The 25,805-nt window shown below is 36.0% G+C and overlaps 1 protein-coding gene across 6 annotated transcripts in view; it reads left to right on the forward strand.

Annotated features, from left to right (window-relative positions):
* The window catches only part of EPHA7 (EPH receptor A7), a 167,694-nt gene that overhangs the window by 107,577 nt on the left and 34,312 nt on the right, over positions 1–25,805 (forward strand). For 3 of the 6 annotated variants that reach the window (XM_086608187.1, XM_086608183.1, XM_086608186.1), the window contains exons 6-7: positions 19,114–19,238; positions 22,627–22,795. In XM_086608187.1, coding sequence (XP_086464313.1) covers positions 19,114–19,238; positions 22,627–22,795 — 294 coding nt within the window. Of the gene's footprint in view, positions 1–19,113; positions 19,239–22,626; positions 22,801–25,466; positions 25,479–25,805 lie in introns of all 6 variants that reach the window. The other 3 variants (XM_086608184.1, XM_086608185.1, XM_086608189.1) reach the window with 2 other exon arrangements.

Genomic DNA, 25,805 nt, shown 5'->3' on the forward strand with positions numbered 1-25,805 from the left:
AGTCTCTTCTGTATCAGGTGGCCAGATCTCAAGAGCAAGATTAATTTCTGGTGAATAAAGCAAGCTGTAATGGTTGTAATTAAGGCAAGGTATTTCATACACAGCTGTGATAGGGCGTCTCACCCACCCACTCGCTGATTCCTGAGACACTCCAGCTCCTCACGCTCAGTGTCCATTTGTCCTTTCATTTACAGAGTAATTCTTACAGGCAGTATAGTTGCTAAAACATGTAATAGGTTTTCTTTGCAATGCAGGACTTCTAGTGATTTTGCTATGAATTAGCTATAACCTGTAAAAGGAAATAGAAAGAATAATCAGGTGTAATTAATAAGTAAAAACTGTGTTTAATATTCAGTATTGTGTAAGCTAAAATTGTACAAGCAGTGAACAGTAGAATGACATTTCTGAGACAGTTTCCTTTGAACGGCAGGAGCGTTTTCTCCTTGAGCTTTGGCCAAGACTTAGATACGCAGAGGAGAAACCTGTTTGGAAGAGATACACAGCCAGCTCACGATCTTATTTTCCTGCATTTTGTTAGCGTATATCACTAGATTGATGTTTATACTTGAACAGACTCAGCTTTTAGCAGGAACAACACTGTGAACTGAATGTCCTGAATTCTCCTCTCACCTTCTTTTAGAAATGGATGCCACCACTTCCCCAATTAAGAACAAAAGATTTGCTTTGTTTTATCCCATATGCTAGTTTTGCTGACTTTTGTGGCAAGCTTTGGCCAACTGACATTGGAATTGTGTAGTAGATCATATTTTGATAAAATTCTCTGCTTTTCTGGACTCCACTGGGACAATATATATGCATAAGTTCAGTCACATGCACTTTCTAGATAAAGACTCAGACCTCGTTTTAATCCTTTTCACTTTAGCACCTAACCAGAAGTCTCTATGGTAGTGATAAAGTGGGTTTTTTTTAAACTCTCCTAAATCCAACAGCAAGACATAGGAATGTTTGACTGGAATGTATCTTCACTCTAAGGAGTCTTGGAGACTATTTTTAACTTTGGTGTACTGCTTAAGGCCTAAAATTGCATGGTGATGAACCTGGATTGTCTGTTCCGGAGTCAATCACTACAGAGAATGAGGCACCCATTCACCTTCCAGTCACTGTTGCAGATGCTGATGCTTAAGGTACTTCAGTTCCTCAGCTCCATTTTAAATAGAAAAGTATTACATTTGAGAAGGTTGTATTTGTTAGTATTGAAGTTTCTTGCTTCCTATTTGTAATCAACATACTTCAGAATTAGTATTTAAAAAATATTTTAAGAAATGTTAGTAAACAATACATATTTTAAGTAAAATTATGACTAAGAGAGTTTAGATCATTAAGTGAGAGAACCTGTTTAAAATAAATTAATGCTTGATATGGTAGCACCTGGTTAGTGTAAAATCTGCATTGCAAAACTCAGACTTGCCTTCACATGGGCATATTACTTTTTTTTTTTTTTTTTATCCAGGGAAGCATAATATAGTGATTTATTTTATTATTGGCATCATTTTGTTGGAGTTTGTTTGTTTGTTTGTTTTGTGATATATATTTTTGGTGGGTTTAGGGTGATAATTATTCCAGCAAATCAGTTCACTATTTCTCATGAATAAAAGAACATTAAAATGAAAAATTACAGTGTTTTCCCAAGAATATCCCTATGTGTAATCAGAGATCTGTATCTAGCTCAAGAAAGAATAATATTCTCTCAGGATACAAAGGTTCATTAATTGACAAAAATCAATGTCCTGGCAATATAAAAGTCCAAAAGCATTTATAAATATGCTGCCATTGCCTCAATAAAGATGTGATAATTAGAGGGTCGTCAGTTTAACACTTTTTTGTTTCTTTTATGTCATTAACGCACAAGTCATTTGTAGTATCGATTGTTTCTGGTGACCAGAATTATTTAATTGGTGAGCAGTTAAAACAAAGCAGATGTATTAGCTTCTATTCACAGCTGATGTTCCAATGAATCAGATGATAGCCCATGAAATAAATAAACCAAACAAATAACAAAAAAAAATGCCAGGTGATACATCTTGAATGAAAGCCCATAGCACAGCCTTCATTGTGCAGAGTTTGAGTTAAAAAGCTTAATCTTGATATGCATAGGTGATGTTGTTGTTTACCTTAGGGCTGTGAAAGAATGCAAACAAAGTTTCTAAACTTAGAAAGTTAAAAAAAAAGATGGAAGCACCAACTCAATATATAAAAGTATATGTCTAAAAGAGAAATAGTTTTACAGAGTGCATTAAATAAACCATTGTTAAGGCTGGCAATTTCAAAAGAACTACTTTGAAAAACCAAATCTTTTGAGAATTTGAAAAAAGTGAAAAAAGGCTTCTTTATTTAGAAGAAAATTGTATTTGAATACTGTGACAAAAGAGTCAGTAAGAAAATGAATTAGGACAAAAACTAATTTCATTAAGATCTCTTTTATTTTAGTCACGTAATTTTCTTTTTTTTCCCTTTTTTTTTTTTTTTTATTTTTTAATTTATATCTGTGATTTAATACAAGGCTGGATGATTCCAGTGATTAAAAGACATAATTTGTTTTTCCAGCCCTTGGCAGCATTCTACTCTTGGGACCTCTCTCTCAAGTGGTACACACCACCTACCTTCCAGTCCTTCGGGGGATACAGACTAGTAGTATAGATGCTATCTACTGGATAGATTTAAGTCATTGTTCCAAAACTGAGAGGGATGGAGAGGAATACCATATTCTATTTATTGTTTTAGAGTGAATTTACTATTTGCAATTAAAAGGATGAGAGATAATTGTAGGATGTAAAAAAGAGCCCAGTTTGGACAATCTCTGTTCAAACATAGTTGTCTCTTAAATGAACAACTCGACACCAGTACATCCCTGTTTCACTTATGTAACTTTTAATCCTCTTTTTTATCTACTACAGGCTAACATCACACAGAAAAGTCTTCTGTAGTAAGATTTTCTGTAAAAAGTAAAACTTTGTTAGGTAAGTTTCAGTTAAGTTTCCTGTAGTAATATTATAGGAGACCTAGAAGTATAATTTCCTGAGGTTGCTCTAAACTATATGTAAATTTGGATCGCCTCTCATACCTATCCTAGTGGCTTGATATAGCCTTTCTCACAATGCCTCTATTTGGCTATAATTAAGGAGTTTGTCTTTTCCATGCTCTTTCGTTCTTCTACTGTAGAAACATTTAAAGTCTTTGTCCCCATTTCATATTGCAAATTCTGTGGAATTTAGCTTTATTAAGCTCTACCATTTTGTTATTCAAACTCCACAACCTTATTTTAAAACTTGGAGTGCATTTAAGTGCAGGAAACATAATATAAATGATAGCTGAGTCAGTGCTAGAAACACCTTTTCATTGGCTTTACTTTTCAATACAGACGGAACAAGAGAAGATGGAATGAAGACAGGAAGTCCATAGAGGAGAAAATTCAGATCGGTCTTATCAGGCATTCATAGTTTAAGCAAAATAACATTCCTGCAATACTGCCACTATCTGGGTAACCAGTGACAATCTGGAAATCTGTTATCTGGAGCAAATGGTAACACTGTTGATCCACCTTTCACTCTAATGATTAATAGCCTAATTAAGAGGGTAGTGTGTTCCATTTGTTGTAACCTGAGTGTGGCAGTGCCATGTTATAAAGTGCCAGTGATTAGACTATTCTTCATTTCAGCTTAAAATTAATATCAGTGGATTAAAAAAAAATAAGTGGTCCTGTTGCCATTTTATTTTTATATTTTTATTTTTATTTTATGCTTTTGAACTTTATTCTTTTACATGTATCATTAAAAATTAGTCACGTGTTAATGTGCTGAAGGCTTTAAGTACCTAGATGATTCTTAGAAAAGAACTAAAGAACACCTGCAATGTCTTAAGGTAATAACCGTCAAACTGTCAGAGGCAAAAGTAACAAGTAAAAATATTTGCAACAAAAGAAAGGAGAAGACAGCCGTTGGAAACGGAAGAAAAATGTATTTATAAAGCAGGTTGTAAAAGAGGTTAATGCTAAACATGTGATGTTTATGCCAACAGAATGAGTCAGATATGCTTCAAGTGAAATACTGTATTTTGAGCTGCTTAATGTCACCAGCGCCTGCAGGGACAGTTTACTAACTCTCCATGAACACACAGCCAGCTCTTCAAAGTAATTTCCATTATGCAACAGTAGAGCTTTAAAGACATCTTCCCTTATTGATCTTGTTTTTGCATGATTCAACTTGTTAAGAACAAGATAGAGTTCCTCTGATAAACATTGATATTCTATAAGTAAGGAGAATATCTTTAGTGTAACATTTTTATTGTCGTTGTTTGTATCTATGCAGACAGTTTAACCTGCTCTGAGACTCTAGTAAGTCATTAAAATGGCGCGCTTTTTTTTTTCCCCAACAGTTAAGATTCCTTTAAAATCCAGCCAACAGCTTGCATTCCTGACCTTCTGGAAGTACTGAGCCAGTACTCAAGATCAGTCATGGCACTTCACTTCCTGTTACACAGTCAGGGCTGGGCAGGGATTTTTCCTGATTTTTCTTTCTTCATATTCAAGCCAATGAGGCAGATGCAGGCATCTGATTTCTTAGAAAGCATTGATTGAAAAAACCTACATCCCTTCCCTTCCCTTCCCTTCCCTTCCCTTCCCTTCCCTTCCCTTCCCTTCCCTTCCCTTCCCTTCCCTTCCCTTCCCTTCCCTTCCCTTCCCTTCCCTTCCCTTCCCTTCCCTTCCCTTCCCTTCCCTTCCCTTCCCTTCCCTTCCCTTCCCTTCCCTTCCCTTCCCCTCCTTTCCCTTTTCCTTTTTGTGCCATGCTCCCTAAACTATGCACTAGTATGAAAAGTAAAGGAAAAGAGGAAATAGGACAATTTTGCACTAATTGAATCCATCTTGTGCAAAAATGCTGGTGATTTGGATTTTTTTTCTCTTTTTTTGGGGGGGAATGGGGGGGGGTGTTGAGACCTAGTTTGTTATTAATATATATACACATAAAAATATAAGTATTTCAAAATGCCATATTGATGATCTCTTCTGTTTTTAAATTGTTTTGCCAGTATCTTACCACAGAGTTGAAAAGGGGAGGAGAAATACGTACTTGACACTAGAGTATATCATCTGGATAGACTGGCTGTACAGTAAAATGTAGGGTAACTTCAGTCCAAGCTCAGTCATTTAAGACACATATATATGGCTGTTGTGGTGTAGGTCAGCTGGCTAGCTGTTTGCATGTTACGCCTCACAAACCTGCATTAGTCACAATCCTATTTATCAGGTATATCTACGTATCTTTTATGTAAATGTGTTCAATAGAATACAATCTTGTGGAAATTACTTGCAGAAACTCAAAAGTATGTTTGCATCCAGGAGGTTAGAGTGGTTTCTAGGGATCCTGGAGAAAAGTTAATGACTGAAGCAGAAAGGTGGGTAGATGGTAGGCTCCATCTGCCAAACTATGCTGTGTATCACGTATTGACACTAATTTTAAATTCTGAGTAAACCAGACTCCTTAAAGGACATGCCTCGTTTACCTCTTGAAGAGTGGCAGACACTTCTGAGGTCCCTCAGAGGGAAGTCCTGCCACCCTAGCTGGGTGCCTGAGCTGTACCAGATAGGATGTCACTCTGGAGGACTTTTAGGGCAGCCGCTTTCCTCGATTAGATTTCTTCTTGGGAGAGTTTTTCATTAGGCATCTACTGCATAAACTCAGGAGTTTAAATTAGGGAGGCTAGTTCCCATCTATGAGTAATTTCAGCCTGGAGAAGAGAAGGCTCCGGGGTGATCTTATAGCAGCTTTCCAGTACTTAAAGGGGGCCTACAGGAAAGCTGGAGAGGGACTTTTTACAAAGGCGTGTAGTGATAGGACAAGGGGCAATGGATTTAAACTGAAAGAGGGCAGATTTAGATAAGATATAAGAAAGAAATTCTTTACATTGAGGATGGTGAGGCAGTGGAACAGGTTGCCCAGAGAAGTTGTGGATGCCCCATCCCTGGAGGTGTTCAAGGAGGTTGGATGAGGCTTTGGGCAAACTGGTGTAGTGGAGGATTTCCCTACCCATGGCAGGGGGGTTGGAACTAGGTGATCTTTGAGGTCCCTTCCAACCCTAACCATTCTATGATTCTATGATTCTATAATAGAATGATACAAATACCAGAAATTAGCATCTCTGTATTTCTATCACAGACAACAATTATTAGTCTAACCATTTAAAACTGAATAATGATAATAAAATAATTTTACAAACCCAAATCCTACGAAAGATGTATCATGAAAAAACTGTCCTATCAGTCAAGTGATGCAGGTTCCATCTTAGGACACACTTGAAGCAACAAAATCTAACTTAAAGGCCTACCTAAGACTTGCTTCCCATGACTGAAAGGACCTTAAGGAGGCTAGACTTGTGTTTAATATCTCAGGTGCAAAATCAGATGGACTCAGTCCAGGCAGATATTGAACACTTGGGGAAAGGGTAAAATTTGTATTCAGATAAGGAGAATTGTAGTTAAGAATAAATTGTACACTACTGTAAACATTGCAACATATGCAGCCAGTATACAGTAAGCACTGTTTTAATAAAGATAAGCCTATTGGGTGCTCCAGTTCTAAAATCAGTTTGCAATCATGTCCGTTCGAAGGTATCTATCCTATTTAATCTCCACACATACTGAGTGTATGAAGCTCTGATTGGTTCCTGTGAGGTACAGATATTATTAAAAAAGTGTCATGAGTCTTTATATTATATGACTTTATATGCGTATTTCATAAACTTTTAATTTAGTTTGGATTAGAGAAATTACAAGGTTAAAAAAAAAGAAAAAACCTTCAAGTAGAGATTTAAAATAAGACATGCCCTTATTGTTGCCAGCTTTATTTTATGACTAATTCAACCACTGTTGGCTAATCAGAACAAAGGGGGAATTATTTTTTTTTTTTTTGCTTTTTTTCTTATCCCTGAGCATGTGCGCAGTACAGCTTTGATTAGTAAAGTAACCTCTCTACTATTCCATCTTTTCCAGTGGGGCTCACGTAAAGAGCTCATATCTAGGTATTGAGTAGATTGAATATTTTTATCATTCAATGATCACAAGAGGAGTTTCTAAGTGTTTTAGCATAGCTGTTTTCTGAGGCAGAGTTTTTACGTGTACATTGAAGGGAGAGTAATGAGCATTCAATATTTTTATTATTATGGGAAATTCCAGTGCCAATAATTTTTTTTTTCATTTCATACAGTAAGCAGTGCTGAGACTATATTCATTAAGCTATAGGCATTCATGATTCTGATGTATATCCATCTAAATATGTGTATTATAATACATTCGTGAGTATAAATAATTACACTGGAGCTTTTTCAAATGAATAAGGCAGTAGACTGATATTCAGAGGATATAGTCCTTTTTCTTTTTCTGTTCACATATTGAGCAATCTTGCACATTCTGGTATTTAATACGCTATTGATCTAAATGATGTCATATTGTTTGGCTAATCTAAGTATGAACCATATTATGCAGTGTACTCACTCATGTAAATTGAGTTCTACTGGTGATGTGCTTTGATATAACTGACTTTAAGTCTTTTGATGTTGGTGGTGAATGCAACTTTTGTGCTATATATACATGTAGGTAGCAATAATTTCTACTGTATACTTGAAGCCTCTCACAGAAAAAACAGTAATTGAAAAATGGTCTACACAGTCTGTGTAGGAAAATAGTAATTTTCTTTAAAAAACAGGATAGTGCTGTGGTTATGACTCAAGTTTAATTTCTTTTGTGACATTCCAGTTTTACTGTGTTGTTGCTGTATCCTTTACAATCTGGAAAGACTTGTAAGATGTGTAGACGCCATTTTTCCATACCTCTGTTTAACAGAACAGCATATGTTTCATGCAGTCTGAAAGACAGACCAACCCTGCACTCTCCCAGTACCTTCACTGTGAGTCAGGGAGTCAAGAATCAGATCTAAAGCTTATTATTTAGGATAAATAGAAACATACTGAACTATTTGAGGATGCTTATGCAATTTTCCTTATTTTTTCCAATATATTGAGTAATTCTGCAATAGGACAGAACCAGCTTTGTATCTTTTTTTAAAATTTAACCTTTCTGACTAAACGTTGCATGGTTTTCTGTTACTGCAAAGTGCTCCATTTTCCTCTCCTTCATCCTGGATATTGATTACAGTTCAACATCCAGGATGAAAGGAGTCAGGGCAGTCACTGCTTATTCACATCATTAAAAACTGAAAGAGAATCAGACCCAAAAGCTGTTGTTCTGGTCTTGTTTTGTGTTTGTGGTTTTTTGTTTGTTTTTTTTTCCCTTATAAAAATGTTAGTTCACACTTTAATTCTACTTAGGAATATTTTCAGCATTAAAATGATTCCCTACAATTGTGAAATTGGAGTTAGGTAAGTAGTTACAGTATTTAGCTAGTAGCTTGCTAAAATACATCTAATCTCATAAAGAATTAAACTTATACTATATATGTAGAAACCTAGATCATACCATATTTGCATGAGAGGCAAGTTAGAGCAGACTCCAGACTAAAGTACCTTAATGTGCTTTAAGGATCAAGGAATATACCTCCTTAAATTCACAAGGGAAATTTAGGAGATAGGAAGAAATTATAGGTAGTGTGTGAGGAAGATGGGGTCTAATTCACCTAAAAAGTATGTAAATGTTACATTGTCAGGTTAATTCTGTATACCAGATCATCTGTTTCTCCTAAAATCAGTGCCTAAATTTACTACATAGTCACTAGAGAAAGTTTTTCAAAGGCCTTAAAATGAAGATGTTTTCAAATTTGTGGATCTCAGTTAAAACACGCAGGATCTCTTTCTGGATCTTTCCAACACACTTATCTCTCTGTCACAGGGAGCAAAGCTATTTGGGGGAACTTAAGCTCTTAATTTAGGAGAACTGTAGTCGCCTAAAGGGTAGGTGCACCCAGGTGCCTAAGTTAGATTGTCTGGATGCCATCCAGAACCATTTCTGAAATAAAAGAGTAAAAACCTATCTCTGTGAAACTGGCAGAGAAATTTTAATATTTTTGTTTAAAAAAAAATATTGTAACCAATTAATGATGTAGCTCTGTTGCATGATCAGTTGTGGTAATTATATTTTTAATTACTTTACCCTTAGGACCTGATTCTGATCTTATTTCCATTGGTATAAAGCAAGGATAACTTAGATAAAATCAATGCAGCTAAACTAAAATATAATTGATGAGAGGTCAGAATTGAGCCCTAAATGCTATGCTAAAAGTGGAACTAATCAGAAAGCTAAATGGGTTTATAATTTGTGCAATTGACATTTTCGTAATCTAAATCTCCAAGAAGTTAACCTTTGGATATAGAACTTGGGTTTCCCTTAGAGCCTCGTAGCATTCAGGGAAGTGAAGCCACTAGAAAGTCTGTAAAAAGATGATGATTCTGTACAGCTTTTAAAAACACGTAGTAAATCCTTTCATTAAATGATTGATGTGTTTCCACTTTAATATGTTTCTGCATCAGATAAGTCTTTGTTCAAGGGTTTCTGGTGAGTAGGCGGTGGAGAAGAACTGAACTGCTGCATGTTCTCAAATGACAAAAAAATCTCCCCAAATCTAAGGTTATTTTAAGAAATAGGGAGATTCAGGAACCAATGTCTACTTAAAGTCAAGAATATTTAAGGTCTTTTAGAAATTATGTTTAGAGTTTACTGTGTGTGTAATAGATGGTAGGGATAAATTTTTTTTAGATCATGCAAATTTATCATGTATAGTCTTAGAAATGTGCTATTCCTGTTACAAGTTTTAATATTATTGATTGCGAAAAAGAGAAAATATAAATGAACTGAAGATATTTTCATACAAATTTTGTGTATTTTATTATTAAGTAAATATGTGCATTATCTCTGAAGTAATTATTGTTGTTTAATAGGCAGGTGTTAATTTATGTTGCATATTCAAATCAATCAACTAGTTTCACTTTACAAAATATGTTCCCCCTAAGATAATGTGTTTTTCTTCTCCTCTTGCATGACAATATTTTTTTAACAGCTCATGCACACTCTCAAAACGATTTCATTTAGAACAATCAAGATTGTATCAAATGGATTTTTTCTCGGTTATTACAATGTATGTGAATTTTATACTTCAAGGGAAATTTTGAATATTATATTTGTGTCTGTGACAGTTCTCCGCAACGGTGACCTCACTCTGCTCAGGGAAACTGCTTCTTCCACAAGCCCTGGCCGAGGTAGTCCTAGGCTGACTGCTGTGCCTGACCTTCGCTCTCCTGGACATAACTTTCACTCCTGTGCATGGTCACTAACTTCAGGCTTGTTGTGTCTGAGATTTATCACTGTAGCAGGGATTCTCAGACAGATATTTATCTATCTTCTTAAATTCTAGAGATTTAATGTTTTTCGGGAGAAGTACAGGCTCATAACATGAAAAAAAAAGAAAAAGCAAGCCATTTTTGCAAGGAATTCTTCCTGCATTCTCTGGGAATACCACCCATGCTGCTTTCAGAAATATGCCCATCGTTAGCAGTGCTATTATAATGCATTTCACAGGAATTTGGAAGGCTGAAACAGGAGTTGTACACATTTTAGGAATGTTAGTAGGGTAATACTTTTTCCCCACTGAACAATTATGTGTTTGAAAGTGTCAGTTTGATCAAACTTCTGGCACAGTGATTATTATTGTTTTGTGTTGACATCTTTATAGAATATTTATGTGCTTTTTTGTTAATATTTGATCAACTGTTGGTGGTTTTTTTTGACGTGGCACTTTGTTTCCACATTTTTGTTGGCTATGTCTGAAACAAATGCCTTGTTATGGGGCTGGAATTCATTCAATTGTCTGTTGACATCCTATGCTAAATAAACATAATTGTACAAGTCCGTAGGCCTCAAAAGCCACAGTTCTGGTCACCTCATATCCACCAGCAAAAGTAACTTTTACTTTTAGACAAGTCAAACAAGAGTGACAGTATTAGCTATACAGTAGCAATAAGAATGTATTAAGGGATTTTACTTTTGTTTGGTTATTTTTTCCCACGAGTAGCATCCGTGAAGCTGACATCTTTTTGTGACTGAGTAGATGACAGCATGAAATTCAATTACAGCAAACAGTCTCAGTCATTACACCTGTCTACTTCCAGAGGAAAGTATTTGTAAATTGTGCTTTATCCTTCCATTCCCTAAAACCTGTGTCTGTAACTGACACTTGCCAGCAGAGTTGACTGGAGACAGAAGGAGAACATAATGTGTCTGAGTAGCCCACCAAGGAAAAGAGCATCCTCATCTTTGGAAGTCTTGTGGTGTTTTGTTTTCTTTAATGAAGAATAATACCTGTGTGCCAAGGATTTACTGCAAAGCTGGTGGCAGATGTTTCTGCTGAAAAAAAAAAAAAAGAATTCTGAAAGATGAATCGTGAAAGAAGGCAGGACAAAAGAAAAATCTAATTAACATAGAAATATTTCTTCTGCAAAAGAAAACAAATGCTTCAAGAGAACAAAAGCCCCTCTCTGTTATTTGTAAGGGTGGTTTGGTACTCTAACGCATTTGTAAGAATCAGGTTTGCGCCTGACATGTCAAAACTTATTCACAAAGCAAGAGTTGTGGATACCTTGGGAGTCAATGTTGTCACTTGTTACGCAACTCAGCATCCGTTCAGCACTGATTGATGCCCAAGTCGCCAGTTTTGGAAGAAATGGGATACAGACATGACAATAATATTTGTACCAAATGTCAGGCAGAAGAAACAGGGGAGTTGACAGTATGGGTCTAGCCGTAGACTCTGACCAGAAAAAAAAACAAAAAAAACATTACATGATAGGCAAACTGTCAGCCCAGATCTTTCTAAACTGTTTCATTTCTTTTTGTTAAGTTCATTTTCTTTGTTTTTATTGGTTTCCCTCCCCAGAATTTTGCCAGAGTAGACAGCATATAAAACTAATCCAGTTGGTGAGTTTTGAGCTTGACAAAGGAATTATCAAACCATTAACTATTTAAAATGCATCAGATATATAAAAGATACAGACAATCAGTAAATCTCTACGTATTTGGTAAAATGATATTTGAGCATAAGCTTACTTAGAACTTTGCTAATAACATTAGAGGAGACAAGAATGTATTTAGAGTTTTGCCTCATTTTTTGACTTATATTTATTAATTGATTTGCAAAGTGTTTGAGTAACTACTGCTTCTGTTCCTCTCTGCAGATCAGCAGGTAATTTGAGAGTTTCTCAACCACAAAAGCAATGGCAAAAAATGTAATGGAGTAATGTAGTTGGGTAGTACCTGACTACATTGCCTGTTGCCATGTACTCAGGACATCCCCAAGTGGCCCAGAGAGCTGTGTGTGCCTCTGCTCATGGCTTGCGGATCATTGTAAGCACACTGTGTTGTATTTATGAGCCGGAAAGTAAAGTGTGTCAGAGAGGAAGTTAAAATGACTTCTCTGTAGGATATTGTTAGTGTAAAATATCTGATTTATTTGGGTCTCTTTTTGAATGCTGCAGCTTGTAAACACAGTGGGGAATTTCTCTGTCATTGATCCAAAGCAATGGGTACTAATGGCATAATACAGTGGTACTCAATAACCTTTTATCATGGGCTGCTTTGTCATGTGGAGACTTAACTGAGAGAAATATACTGTAACAAAAAAAGGAAGTCTTACGAATTTCCATCTGTCCATTTAATAATGTTCAGTTTAAAAGATATCGTATTCTTTCCTGTTATCTTTTTGCATGAACTATAATGCAAAATAGCATGAAAATTACTGTACATAGTAGTGTAAACAGGCAGAGAAATGTAGGTGCTTTTTCCCAAGCATTCAACAGACAAGATGGCAGATCACTATCATGACTTGAGTAGCACTTCTATATTACAGTGCTTTGAAATTTATATTTAATTTAATATTTATATATATATATTTTCTGTATTTTCAAAATATTTTTTCCCACACAAAGCCTTTGTATATTCATGAGAAACATAATAAAAAAATAAGTCAAATATCTACACAGAAAAGACTTAAAATTTGCCTAGTACCTGCAAACCCCTGTCAAGCTTTTGTTTCAAGTGACATCTATGTACATTAGAATCTCCTTAGAAGAGAGCAAGGGCATGTATCCTGAAACGTAGTGCTTCAGACCAGCATAAAAACCAGTGTGGTGCCATATGCTGACCTCAGGCCCCTGACAACGGTAGCTGCAATTCCTTAAGGTGTATAATCTGTTTGTCTACCACTCTTATGTGGTAATTTCAGCAATTCTGATGCCTGTTTCCCTTCAGAGCAAACCACAGCATGGTGAGAGGCCAGGTTATGACTTCATTTACACGCTTTCTCTTGGGATCAAATTAGTACGCAAGCCAGTGTGGAAGGGTGCCATTTGGGTAATCTTGGTGCAGGACTGTTAACAGAGTATAGGGAGTTTTGTATTCTCTTCCTGAACAACCATTTAAGAGGTAACAACAGTATAATTTTCTGCTACTATTTTCATATATATATATATATATATATTTGGATTCATTTTGCATTTGTTGTTGGTAAGACGCCAGATTCCGGTCTCACTTAAAATAGATGTAGAGTCAAAGCAACTCTATTGTCTGAAGATTTCTGCCAAGAAAGGAGACAGCCAAGACATTTTGAAAGAAATAATAGAAATAGCAGTTATAACCATTGGGAGGCTGATATCTCTGTTTTTCCATGATTTGCATCTGTTTGCAATGTCTCCTTCAGACTGAATACTCAAAACACCCCCCAACTGCTGTAGAACACTGCTGCAGAAAAATGTTGTTAATGCTTCATGTAAAACTTATGTTGGGCCCTAAGATACAATTTTACAGGAATGTAAAAATTGATCTCTTTGCTACTGGATGAAAAGCCAGTGGTTTTGAGGTTTTTTTGCTGCATATCTTCACGGTATGAAAAAGAAAGAGACCAAAAGCCAAGAGTGTTTGTCCTTTGGGAAGTACTGTAAGGGTCCTGTGCTATGAAAGTAAGAATGTTACTGCAGATTTCAGCAAGTGCATGACAATGCTCATATTGATTTAAGCACATTATTGCTATTATAAGATAAAGAAATATAAAAAAATGGTGAAGGAAGACTGATAGCCCGTTCATTTGTTAGTCTTTGTATAACAAATCAGGAAGCTGAGTTGCAAACATGGCATAGTCTGGTAGCATATATTAACATAAAGTTTGGTCCTGCACTGGGAGCATTTACTTGTGTTCATTTGTGAAACTTTCTGCATGAAGTGGGATGGTGGGTTTGAAACCCTTATTTCTGAGGATATTTGATGGTTTGTTTTATACACATGAACTACTAAACATCTGGGATGCTGCTTCTAAAGATGCTTTTTTTAAAGTATCATATTAAAAGTCTCCATGAGTGATGCTGTTGATGGAATCAAGACACATTCAAGGTGCAGGACTTTAAGTAATCTCATAGAAATGCCTAGATATGTTTCTTTTTCTGAGTTATATATTTTCAATGAAAAGGTGTTGCAGCTGATTTTGTGCTAGCAATTGGTGCATTATGCCTAATTTGTCTTCTATGTGAAAGTCCAGTTTTACATATTTCCATTTTTCAGTTTTATGGTCTTGTTTTAGTATTTTGTAATTTTCTTTTGTTTTGTTTTGTTTTTCCTAATGCAAAGGATTTAATTTTGCCTCTCTCTCTGTGGAAAGTACATTGTGGATCAAGGGAAATGTTAGGCATGAGAACCAGAGAATAGCTAAGGACAGAAATTAAAGGAATGAGCAATATTATATTATAACATTTTCAGAGGACTGGACTAAAAGCAATGCCTTCCGAAACAATCACCACAGTTTTCTATACCTAAATATTTGCACATATTATTAATATACCATATGATTGGCTTAACAGTTTAGAAGTAACATATCAGTCTACCAGATGCAATATTCTCTCCGGAACATAATATTTCCTTGGAATATCCTGCTCTTTCTGACACCTCAGTTTTAACTTTTTTCTATAACTTGATCTGAAAATGATGACCAGCTTGAAATCTATATAACTTGAAGGCTTTATCAGTAAAGCCCAGCAGAGTTATATTTCTCTGTTGCTGTGATGTTGAAACCTGGTGAAAAATCAATTTTTCCTTTTGCTGAATGGTATATTTGAAGCATTTAAAAAAGGTGAATGAGTGTGCTGAGGGCCTGTCATTCTCGAAGTACTTATGCAGCATGTGTAGGTACATCTGCCTGTTAGCCCTGAGAGGCTATGTGTGTTTGATGCATTGGATGTTGTGTCAGCAGGAAGGAGAAAAAGAAGAGATGAGGTATATCAGAAAGAAAGGTAATAGCAAATGGTGTTTTGAACAGCCTGTATTCCCCAGTGTAATATATTATGGAAATAATGATTCTGACAAGTGATACTTCTTTGTAACCTGAAGTGATACAGTAGGGATTATGCATGCTGAAGTCATTTAGGACTGAGTACTTAGTTGTCTAGAAATGCTGTAAGAAGTGTATTTCCCACCAACAACTTTGTTATTGATGTAGTGGCAAGAACTAGATTATTAAAAAAAAAAATAACTGAAATAGTTGAGTTGTTTATTATTATTATTATCATTATTATCATTATTATCATTATTGTTATCATTATTGTTATATTGGTTTAGCTAGCAATAAGAACAAATCGGGTATTGTTCATTGTGTTTTATAGAGTTTATCTCTTTTTTGTGATTTAATACCATATTTTATCTTGTATTTAGGGATGTATTGTATGCTTTAACTCATTTTTAAGCTTGCTCAAACATAGATGTTTCAAAATCATAAATAGGTTGTTAGTTAATTAACACAGATAAGCAATGAGAAGTGGACTAAAGGTTTAAAAGGAGGTTTTGGGAAGCCAGAACAAATAAAACATGACTGCAAAATGGTCTGTAAAAAGGCACAGAGAGAATACAGAGGAAATGATTATACTAGAATAAAGAACAAAATGCTTCTGACCTGTACGGTCTCATTAAGCACAGATGAAGAAATGCAACCGAAAAGACAAGATAAAGATACATATGCATCTCGCCTCTCATGTTAACAGATTGGCTTAGGTGGTTGCTCTAGTTCACAGAGATTTCCTTGCAGTAGCAACAGACTGATGTACGTTTCCAGAGAAGGATACTGTGGCTCCAACCGATTTGATGATTCCCTTCTTCCCCTGACAAACGTGGGGACACAAAATAAGCTTAGGTAACTTACTGCATTTTAGAAATAACATGTGGTATGGGAATTATGTACAACGTAATTGTCTTCAGAGCTACCAACATACACAGTCTACAAGGTTGGACTCTCTTCCTCATGTGGTTCTTCTACCAATGAAAAATAGCACGTTTTTAGTTAGATGAAAAAAAAAAGCCAAAACACAACTGAAAAAAAAAAAACAACATCAAAAACAGCTTTTAATCTGACCATTCTTGAATGAAAAGAATTTTAATTGACAGGAAATGTCTTTAAGAGTCCATTTATTTAAGAGTTTCGAATGCTGTTTTGCAATGTTGATAAATCACTGAGATTTTGTTTTGAATAGAAATTCCTTAAGAATGGAATATGTCTGTTTGTGGCGTACTTTGTACAGATGTTAACTAGGAATCTCACATAGTATATTTCATTTCCCCGATTAAAATCTTTCCCTTTCTCTGTTCCTCCTTCTCTGCATTGCTGTTTCTTCCCCACATATGCAGAGTTAACTAGTACCAGAGGAAGTGAGTTCATTTTGCTTCATTGCTTTAAAAAAAAAGAATGCTATGACCAACGGAATGAAAAAATTTGATAAGCTGAAACAAAAGGCAGCAAATGTTGAGAACAAACTCCAATGACCTAGGTAATATAAAATTGTTTCGTGATAAGTATGAACATTAACAATTTTGGACATCTCAAAATGTAAAATTAGCAATTTGAAAACATTTATCTGGATGAGATGGAACATTATACATGAAACATAATGACCTCTCTGAAATTCAGCCAGGATGCTGTGGTACTTATTTAGACAAAGAAGACAACTAGTTAATCATGGCAAAGAAAACTAGACAGAGTAAATTAGTTTGCTGCATTCCAGACTCTTAGCTACGAAAAAATAATATATTCCACTAATTAGAGAGTGAAAATACTCTAAGATTTTAGAAAGAGAATGCAAGAAGAATGAAAGAGAGTGATCCTGGCTTTGGAAGGGTGTATCAACTCATGGTGTTTGCATGATACAATTTTATGATTTTTTCAGTTAGGCAGCCTGTATTAAGGGGTCTTCAACTTTGATTATATTGATTATATACAACATAATAGTTCCTAATGAAAATTATAATGCATGGCTTCAATCCTTAATTTTCATGGACTCTTGGAGTCTCTAATGAAATGTAAATTAATTTAATTTAAAAATCTACATGAATATACATGTTATAATAAAAAAAAGCTAGAAACTTTGCAATTAAAATAAGAAGTTAACAATCATATTTTAAGGGTTTTAGAGGATTATGGTCTAGATTGTGCTGTAGATATTTTTACTTTATCATTATATTTTTATCCATAATGCTATAGGAGTATGCATTCTAGATGTTTCATTTCTATGTTCTTTAAATTAAATAAAAGAAAGTGTGTGTGCTAAAGAATATTAGAATGGGAATTATTCTAATTAGACTCAAGGTGAATGGAAAAAGGGAACGTGAAGCTCACCTGCTTGTTGCATGGGATAAGAGTCTTGTTTTATATGAAGACCGTACATCATTTTACATAGGGAAAACTTTATATACAGTTCTGAAATAAGATTATTCTTTTCTTTACCTAGAAAAAGATTTAAAATTTTCAGAATTTCTGTCCAAACAAGCATTCAAGTATAGAATCAGTACTAGATTCTATACTTGAAAAAGATATAAATAAGTTTATCTGTAATTTTCCTTTCCTTTCCTGTGTCTGAATCTGCTCTCCGGATATGATCAAGTTCTTGCACACATAAATGTCATTTTGCTTGTAACTGCAGGGGTCTGAGGATCAGGTCCTCTCTTTATCTATCTTTTGCATAAGCAGTGTTACACTCTTGAATTATTTCTATTGAGTTGAAAGAGAACAAGGTCAAGTTCTGCATGGTTCCAGTGCCATAGTTGTTTTTTAAAGAGCTATGGTTTTACGGGACTTCTGTGCTACATTCATATAAGCAGTATGTATGTTTGAGGAAAAGCGTGATGTTGGGCTTCCTTTGGAACTGCATATCAGCAGAAAATCTGCCAATTTTGTTTTTTTGTTAAACATGAGATAAGCTGATAAAGCAAGTTACTTTTTCAGTCTCTCACATTTTATTACATCATCTCTTAAACATTTTTAAATGAGAGGCAATGGCTTTATAATGCTTGTACATTGTGGGTTTGTTGGGGTTTTTTTAAATTTCAAAAGGTGCTTGTTTGGGGCTGATGTTAGGAAAATGTGCATGTGTGCATGAATGCAAGCGTGCATGTATGTATGTCTCTTTAGAGTGAGGTGGAGGGAAACGGTTTCCCCTATATTTCATAAGATCTACTTCTTAAATTGTTACACACTTTCAAAAAATTACCAAGACCAAATATGGAAACTTCAGCTCTAAAGAGAGAATGTCCTGGAAAGGTTTGAATGAACGAGAAAGAGGAGATTTAGTCTCTTAACAAAGTTGTTTTCATCACCAAGTCATGTTGTAATCAGATAGTGTGACAGATTCTTTTTTAATCAGAATTGGAATAAGTTATATGAAATAAGCCTAAAATGTGAATTTGTTTCTAAAACATTATTTTTCTTTTTATGTGCATTTCAGAAACATATTTGATAAATATTTAGACTCTTGATTTACTACACATCAATCTAAAAATTTTGCAACCTTAATCAGAATTAGTTTGCTTGATTGTTATTCCGATCCCATCAATTTCAGTTTTGCACTAACTTGAACAATGCCATTTTTGCGCTTTAATTTGATTTCCATTCTAAGTTTATGAACAGTAATAGGATCCTGCTTGAATATTCATTAACTTTGAATTGTGAGCTATGAAAAGGTGCTTTCTTTTACTTTAATGAAAGTGGCTCAGCATGGGGTGGATCAGTAGTGACATTTGATTTTAGGTATCCAACAAATTTACTTTTTATTTATTGACATATCTTGTCCAAACAGCTCCCTCACAAGTTAGTGGAGTAATGAAAGAGAGAGTGCTGCAGAGGAGCGTGGAGCTTTCCTGGCAGGAACCAGAACATCCCAATGGAGTCATTACTGAATATGAAATCAAGTATTATGAGAAAGTAAGTGCTAAGATTATCCATAATGAACAACAATGTGCTGTTTGCTTCATGTTGGCTTGCTGTGTTGTGGAGCAATGTTAAAGCTATCACCTATCAACTGTCTCCTCTTCAAATTCACACTGATTTTGCTCATTTTTAATAACTAGTGAATCACTGCAATTATTGCTGTCATATGTCTCATATATTGTATGTGTAAGATTAAATATCCACTTGAAATCTGCCTTTTTTTTCCACTTTTTTTTTGTTCTTGTAAAGTTGGACTTGGATATTTTACGATTATATTTGTAATTTTCCTATATCTTCTACATTGTGTTCAGAGCTTGTTTCATTTCCTTCTGTGTCACTGTAATTCCTGTCTTGTGGTGATAAATCAAATACAACTGTTGACTGTATTTGGTATTTCCTTACGAGCTGGGCAGCTTCGACTTGATGTCTGAAAACTTCCAAAACACTTTCTACAGTTTCAGCTGATAAATATTTCCTATTAGTCCTTTTAAAAAGTCTTAGCATTGTGAAATTTATTTTTCACTTGTTCTCTCAACATAGTAATGAATTGAGGGATGCTTTTCAATAGCAGATGTAGTGATCTCTGTTTCTGGTGGAGTGAAATTGCAATCTTATTGATGCCAGTCTGAGTTTTGCTGTTCATTTCAGCATGTCTAGGGCTTCGTTCACGATAACTTTGAGGTACTCCAGAATAAAAAAATTCTGACAAGCATATAAGTAGGGCCATATGCAACCATAATCTGGATGAAAGACAAGTTAAGGTAGGTTGTGCAGCTACATGTTTTTCATGGGACCTAGGCTAAATGTGACTCCCCTAGATTTCCTGTGAAATTTACTGCAGCAAATAACATATTCCTGATTTTTATAAAACATTCTGGGACAAAAAAGAAAGAATTAAAATGCAAAGAATTTAACAAAGGAGCTACTCTGCGATCATTTGTGAAGACATTTCATCTCTGCAAACAAAATAATAGTACCTCTGTGTCAAAAAGAGCGTGTCAGCTTACTAGTTAACATAGAATTAGGTAATTTCGGACCTGATTGGATCTAATATCAAGTGTCACATCCAATTTTCAGGGCTAAATTACACAAATATACTTATCAAAAGATCTTTATATGATTTGGGAACAAAATAAAAAGTTTATTTGTTGATACTACCTCCCAGTTTAGGTTTTTTGTTTTAATGAGTCTTATAACAAAATTTAGCAGAAGGAATTTTACTAATTTTAGCAGACATTTTTTCTTCCTCAAGCATGTGTGTGTGCATACATGCAGAAATAAAGTCCATATATTTAGAAAAAAATGTTTACATATTTACCAAAGGCAAAACTGTTCTACACTCAAAGAAAACTCTCAAAACCCCAATCTACAAACAAAAAAAAGTGCTTCTTTTTATCTGCAGAATAGTTTCTAATATGTTAAAATTAAGTGAATAATTTAAATAGATAGTGGAAAATGACCCAAGTGCTCAACATACTACACTTTCACAAAATTATAACTTTTAGAATGTAGCTTTTATTATTTTCCCTATGTATTCATGTTACTTTAAATAGGCAGCAGAATTTCATTGCCGGTTTCCTATGTTTGCAAAGAGAAGAACTGATGTTAAACTTTTGTAATGGAAAGAATCCTATCAGTATTATACTCAGTAGAGTGAAATTAATAAAAGAGAATCAGAAGCTTATCCTATGAATGGTCACAGGTAAACTGAACTATATACCTTTAATTCAGTGAGGTGATTTTAACACAAATACTTAATTGCTTGTTTTCCTTCTAAAATAATGCAGTTCAGCTAGAAAAGTACTTCATAAGCTTCTCACTTAGAATGGGAGAGGTGGTTTAAGTTTTGTTCCATTAGCTTAAAAGACAAAAAAAAAGATCTGAACTTTCAGCTCCTTTTAGAGCCAAATTAAATCAAACATTTTTGTGGTTCTGAAATATTCCGATAAGTGTTTTTTTCACCTCTCACTTCTGGCTAGGGCTGGAATGGAAACTGCCTGAAATCTCCAAGTAAGCCTGTCCTGTGAGATTTCTAGCTCAGGTTATTTTTATTGCTTTGTTATTTATTTATTTTTAATGCAAGAACTGTTGGCAATTCAAGTAAGCCTCATTTATGCATCAAAACCCAAACTCTGAAATTCCACTGTGGCTTACAGTCCCGAACCTGACTGTTTACAGTTTCCTTACACTTGTTTCTCATCTCTCAAGCATTCCTGTTCTTTCTCACAGATCAACATACATTCCAGCACGGTCCTCACTTACAGATGATTTAAAACCTCTTGGAGAAGATATGAAAAATTGTTACTAGCTGAGCTGGTGGGCTTGCTCAAATGACAGACTGGGCAAGACCCAGGAGAAGCCATTACTGAGTCTCAGAAAGAGATCATATATGTTGTATTTAACCCTGTATTTCAGCAGAAGCCTTTGCTGCTTTACTGACTGCTGAGGGGAAGGTTCTCCATCATTTTTAGCTGGTGAAGTGCTGTTGAAATGATTACAGATTTATTCCTTCCCTCTGTATCCATCTCATTAGCACAGCCTCGTATGGCTCACGCTTCTCTGGTCATGTGGTGCATTCAGATGGTTGGTTAATTCATCTCTTCTGCCCTTCAAATCAGGGTTGCATCTGCCACCAAAAATCAACAGGGCTGCACATATCTGTGCTGAAAGATAATCTGGATCAGTAAATGTGAGGAATAAGAAGAGCTTTTTGAATATTATAATGAACTCTGATACAGCTTTTGTAGTATTTGAAAGTTATTACTCATAGGGTTTGTAATCTTACAGCTTCAAATTTTGGGGGTGGCATACTGAGCTTCTTTCCTTGGGTTCTTCTTGATGCCATAGAGTCAAACCTGAGAAAAGACTAAAAGCCAGAGGAAAAAAAAAAACTAAGTGAAAACTGAGTTAAGGACATCAGAATTTGGTACAAAATCCAGCCACTTATATATTAGCAATATTGTATTTTTTAAAGGTATTGGAAAGTAACAAGGGAAGATGTTCTGACCATGAAAGAAGAGATTTTCCTGTCCTTGAACTGTTAAACTCCGCAGGTCCCCCTGGAAAGCTGTGGTCAAGCTATTTTCTCATCAAAATTTAACGAAATGTAATCAGAGGCAAAGAAGCAATCATTTTATGTCTGGATGTTTTATGAGTAACAACATGAGCATCCCATTTGAATTTTATGTTACACTTAGAGCTCCTCATTGCATTGACAGTGTTTTGTAATACTCCACAGAGTACACTTTATTTTTTATGTTGGAAAAAAAAGCATTCAGCAAATTGAAATAAACTACCCAGGCTGGCTGTCAGTTGCTGATGTGCAACCATGATAAAATCTGACCTGTAAATGTCATTTAATCTTTTGTCTTATTGTTCCCAGGATCAAAGGGAGAGGACCTATTCAACAGTGAAAACCAAGTCCACTTCAGCTTCTATTAATAACCTAAAGCCAGGAACAGTGTATGTTTTCCAGATTCGTGCTTTTACTGCTGCTGGTTATGGAAATTACAGCCCCAGACTGGATGTTGCCACACTAGAAGAAGCCACAGGTAAACGATAAGGTTTATAGGAAGTTAACACTTTCAGTAGACATAGTACGTAGAGCAAGAAAGGAAAGAGTCATAGGCAATGTTGTTAAAGCTAGAAAGAATGAAGTTCTACTTGAAGGTGAATTTTTGTCGCTGTATTTTAAAGGATGAACTTCAATTAGTTGTTTTACAATAGAACTACAAATTACACTCATAATTAGCTGGAGCAGATTTGTAACATATCGGGTTCTTCTCCTCTGATGTCCTTCCAAGACAATGAATTTATTTTTTTTTTTCATTCAAATGCAAACCTCTTTCACTCCACAAAAGAAGTGAGTAGTGGTGAGCTGAATAACTCTACCAAATTCCCTTGTAACTGGGGAGAGGAGGGAAGAGATTTCAGCCCTGAAAAAACTCTTTATGGTTTTGTTTATGTGTGTGTCTTGTTTAAGCTGCATGTCTGTCCTTATTGTCTTTTGAGTTCATTGGCTAGTTTCAACTTGGTTTAGTAAAGAAACGAGGTCTCAAAAGATGCTAGGTTTCTTTAAGGCTCATGTAATAAGTTGTAAGCTGTGTAAAGAAAAATCATCCTCTCAAAAACCCTCACAACGAAAAGTGTGAAGCTGAAGTACAAGCTCTCTCAGTATAGTACACCAGAGACTCTGGCTGTGCCATCTCTGCAGAGGGATAACATTTTGGGAGAGCTCGCTCTTTCCTTGATGCTGAAACTCATCACATCCCTCTATTTGTCTAAAAATCACACCGATACCTTTTTTCCCCACCAATCATATAAACACATGCATGCACACTTAAAGAAAATCTTCAACATTTGGGGTCTTCAGGAAGAAAATCTTGCATCACTGAGACCTGGCAGCCATGAGCCCATTCATGGGAACTGTCTGTGTCCTTGGCAGCTTCAGCACTCTGTCACAGACCCAAATTTGGTTACTCTGCTGCGGGTCATTTTCTTCAGGTTGACCTGCCTAACAGCAGGTCAGCCAGATTTGGAGCTGGGAATACATAGCTTACAGGTTCAAAGGGTGCGGATGACAGCTCTATCTAATGTGTGGACACACACTACTGCATCTTATTAATTGCAGCCAGGTGTTGCCTGAACAATTTGTGGGTATTCTTAAAAAGCAATAGTTAGGTGTTAACCTTGATTCCCTACAGAATATGAAAACTATCAATAATGAATAATAACACATACTAATAGACATAATTGAAATAGTAATTATCATAATAGCAGCAATAAAATGTTATTACTAATATTATTAGCTCTGTGTCTGATAACATTCTTGCCATCCCTAGAGTTCTGCTTTAGAAAGAGTCGATAGCAGGATCTCCATTTTGCAGAATGGTAACCTGAGGTACAGCCAGAAGTAATTTCTTATTTTGAGTAGGTTTCTGGAAAACAAATTAAAAATCTGTCATAATCTGTCATAAGTTTCTGCTAATTAGCTAATTTATGGTCCATAGGGGTTTAAAGTTAGTAGACTAAAATGTTTCCCCAACATTTCCTTAATTACTTGAGTATTTTTCATATGCTGAATGTAAACATACCAGTAGCCGCTAAGATTAGCAAAGATAATTTCAGAGGTAAACAGTCTTGTCTTGGTCTCTCCAACCATGTATCATAAATCATAGAATCATAGAATGGTTTGGGTTGTAAGGGACCTTAAAGATCATCTAGTTCCAGCCCCCCTGCCATGGGGAGGGACACTTCCACTACATCAGGTTGTTCAAAGCCTCATCCAGCCTGGTCTTGAACACTTTCAGGGATGAGGCAACCACAACTTCTCTGAGCAACCTGTTGCAGTGTTTCACCAGCCCCAGAGTGAAGAATTTCTTCCTTAGATCTAATAGAAATCTAACCTCTTTCAGTTTAAAGCCATTGCCCCTTGTCCTATCACTACATGCCCGCATCAGCAGCTTTCTTGTAGGCCCCCTTTAGGTACTGGAAGGCTGCTAGGTCTCCTTGGGCCTTCTTTTCTACAAGTTGAACAACTCCAACTCTCCCAGCCTGTCTTCATAGGACAGCTGCTCCAGCCCTTGGATCATATTCACGGCCCTCCTTTGGACTCACTTCAGCAGCCCCATGTCCTTCTTATGTTGGGGGCCCCAGAGCTTAATACAGTGTTCCAGGTGGGGTCTCAAGAGAGCAGAGTAGAGGAGCAGAATCACCTCTCTTGACCTGCTGGCCACACTTCTTTGGATGCACCCCAGGACACGGTTGGCTTTCTGGGCTGCCAGCACACATTGCTGGCTCATGTTGAGCTTCCCATCAACCAATACTCCCAAGTCCTTTTCCTCAGGGCTGCTCTCAATCCATTCTTCACTCAGCCTATACACGTGTTTGGGATTGCCCCAACTCATATGCAGGACCTTGCTCTTGGCCTTTTGAACTTCATGAGATTCTCACAGGCCCACCTCTCAAACCTGTCAAGGTCCTTCTGGATGACATCCCTTCCCTCCAGTGTGTTGACCACACCACACAGCAAACTTGCTGAGGATGCACTCGATCCCATTGTCCATGTCACCGGTAAAGATATTAAAATTATATCTACTTGAAAGGTGGTTTTAATTCTTTTAAATTAAGTGTTGCCTCATTCATTTGAATATGCAAATATCATAATGTCAGGTTAGATGTCACAACATCAGATTAGATATCACCTGTAGCTGATTGCCCAAGTACCAGGTCCCTGTCTCACCCTATGAGCCTGAGGACACTTTAAGCACAGGTAAGGGCAGACTTCCCTGTCCTGCTGGTATTTCCCTGCCACCATCATTGTTGCAACACCAGTGATGGGTAACCATACCGTGCACCCCCTGAAACAATCGTCTGCACTCCAAAATCATTCCTCTAAGGGCATTCTGGCATCTTTATTTCCACCAAACCCCAGTGACCATTCCAGAAGCTGGTTTTTGAATCACCCTTACACTAACAGGCTGAGTTCATCACACAGAAGGGAGAAGCAGCACAGAGTACATGAACAGAGGCAGATGTCTTTGACTGCTGCCACTAAATTTG

The sequence above is a fragment of the Tauraco erythrolophus genome, chromosome 2 (assembly GCF_009769465.1).
Source record: "Tauraco erythrolophus isolate bTauEry1 chromosome 2, bTauEry1.pri, whole genome shotgun sequence".
NCBI lineage: Eukaryota > Metazoa > Chordata > Aves > Musophagiformes > Musophagidae > Tauraco > Tauraco erythrolophus.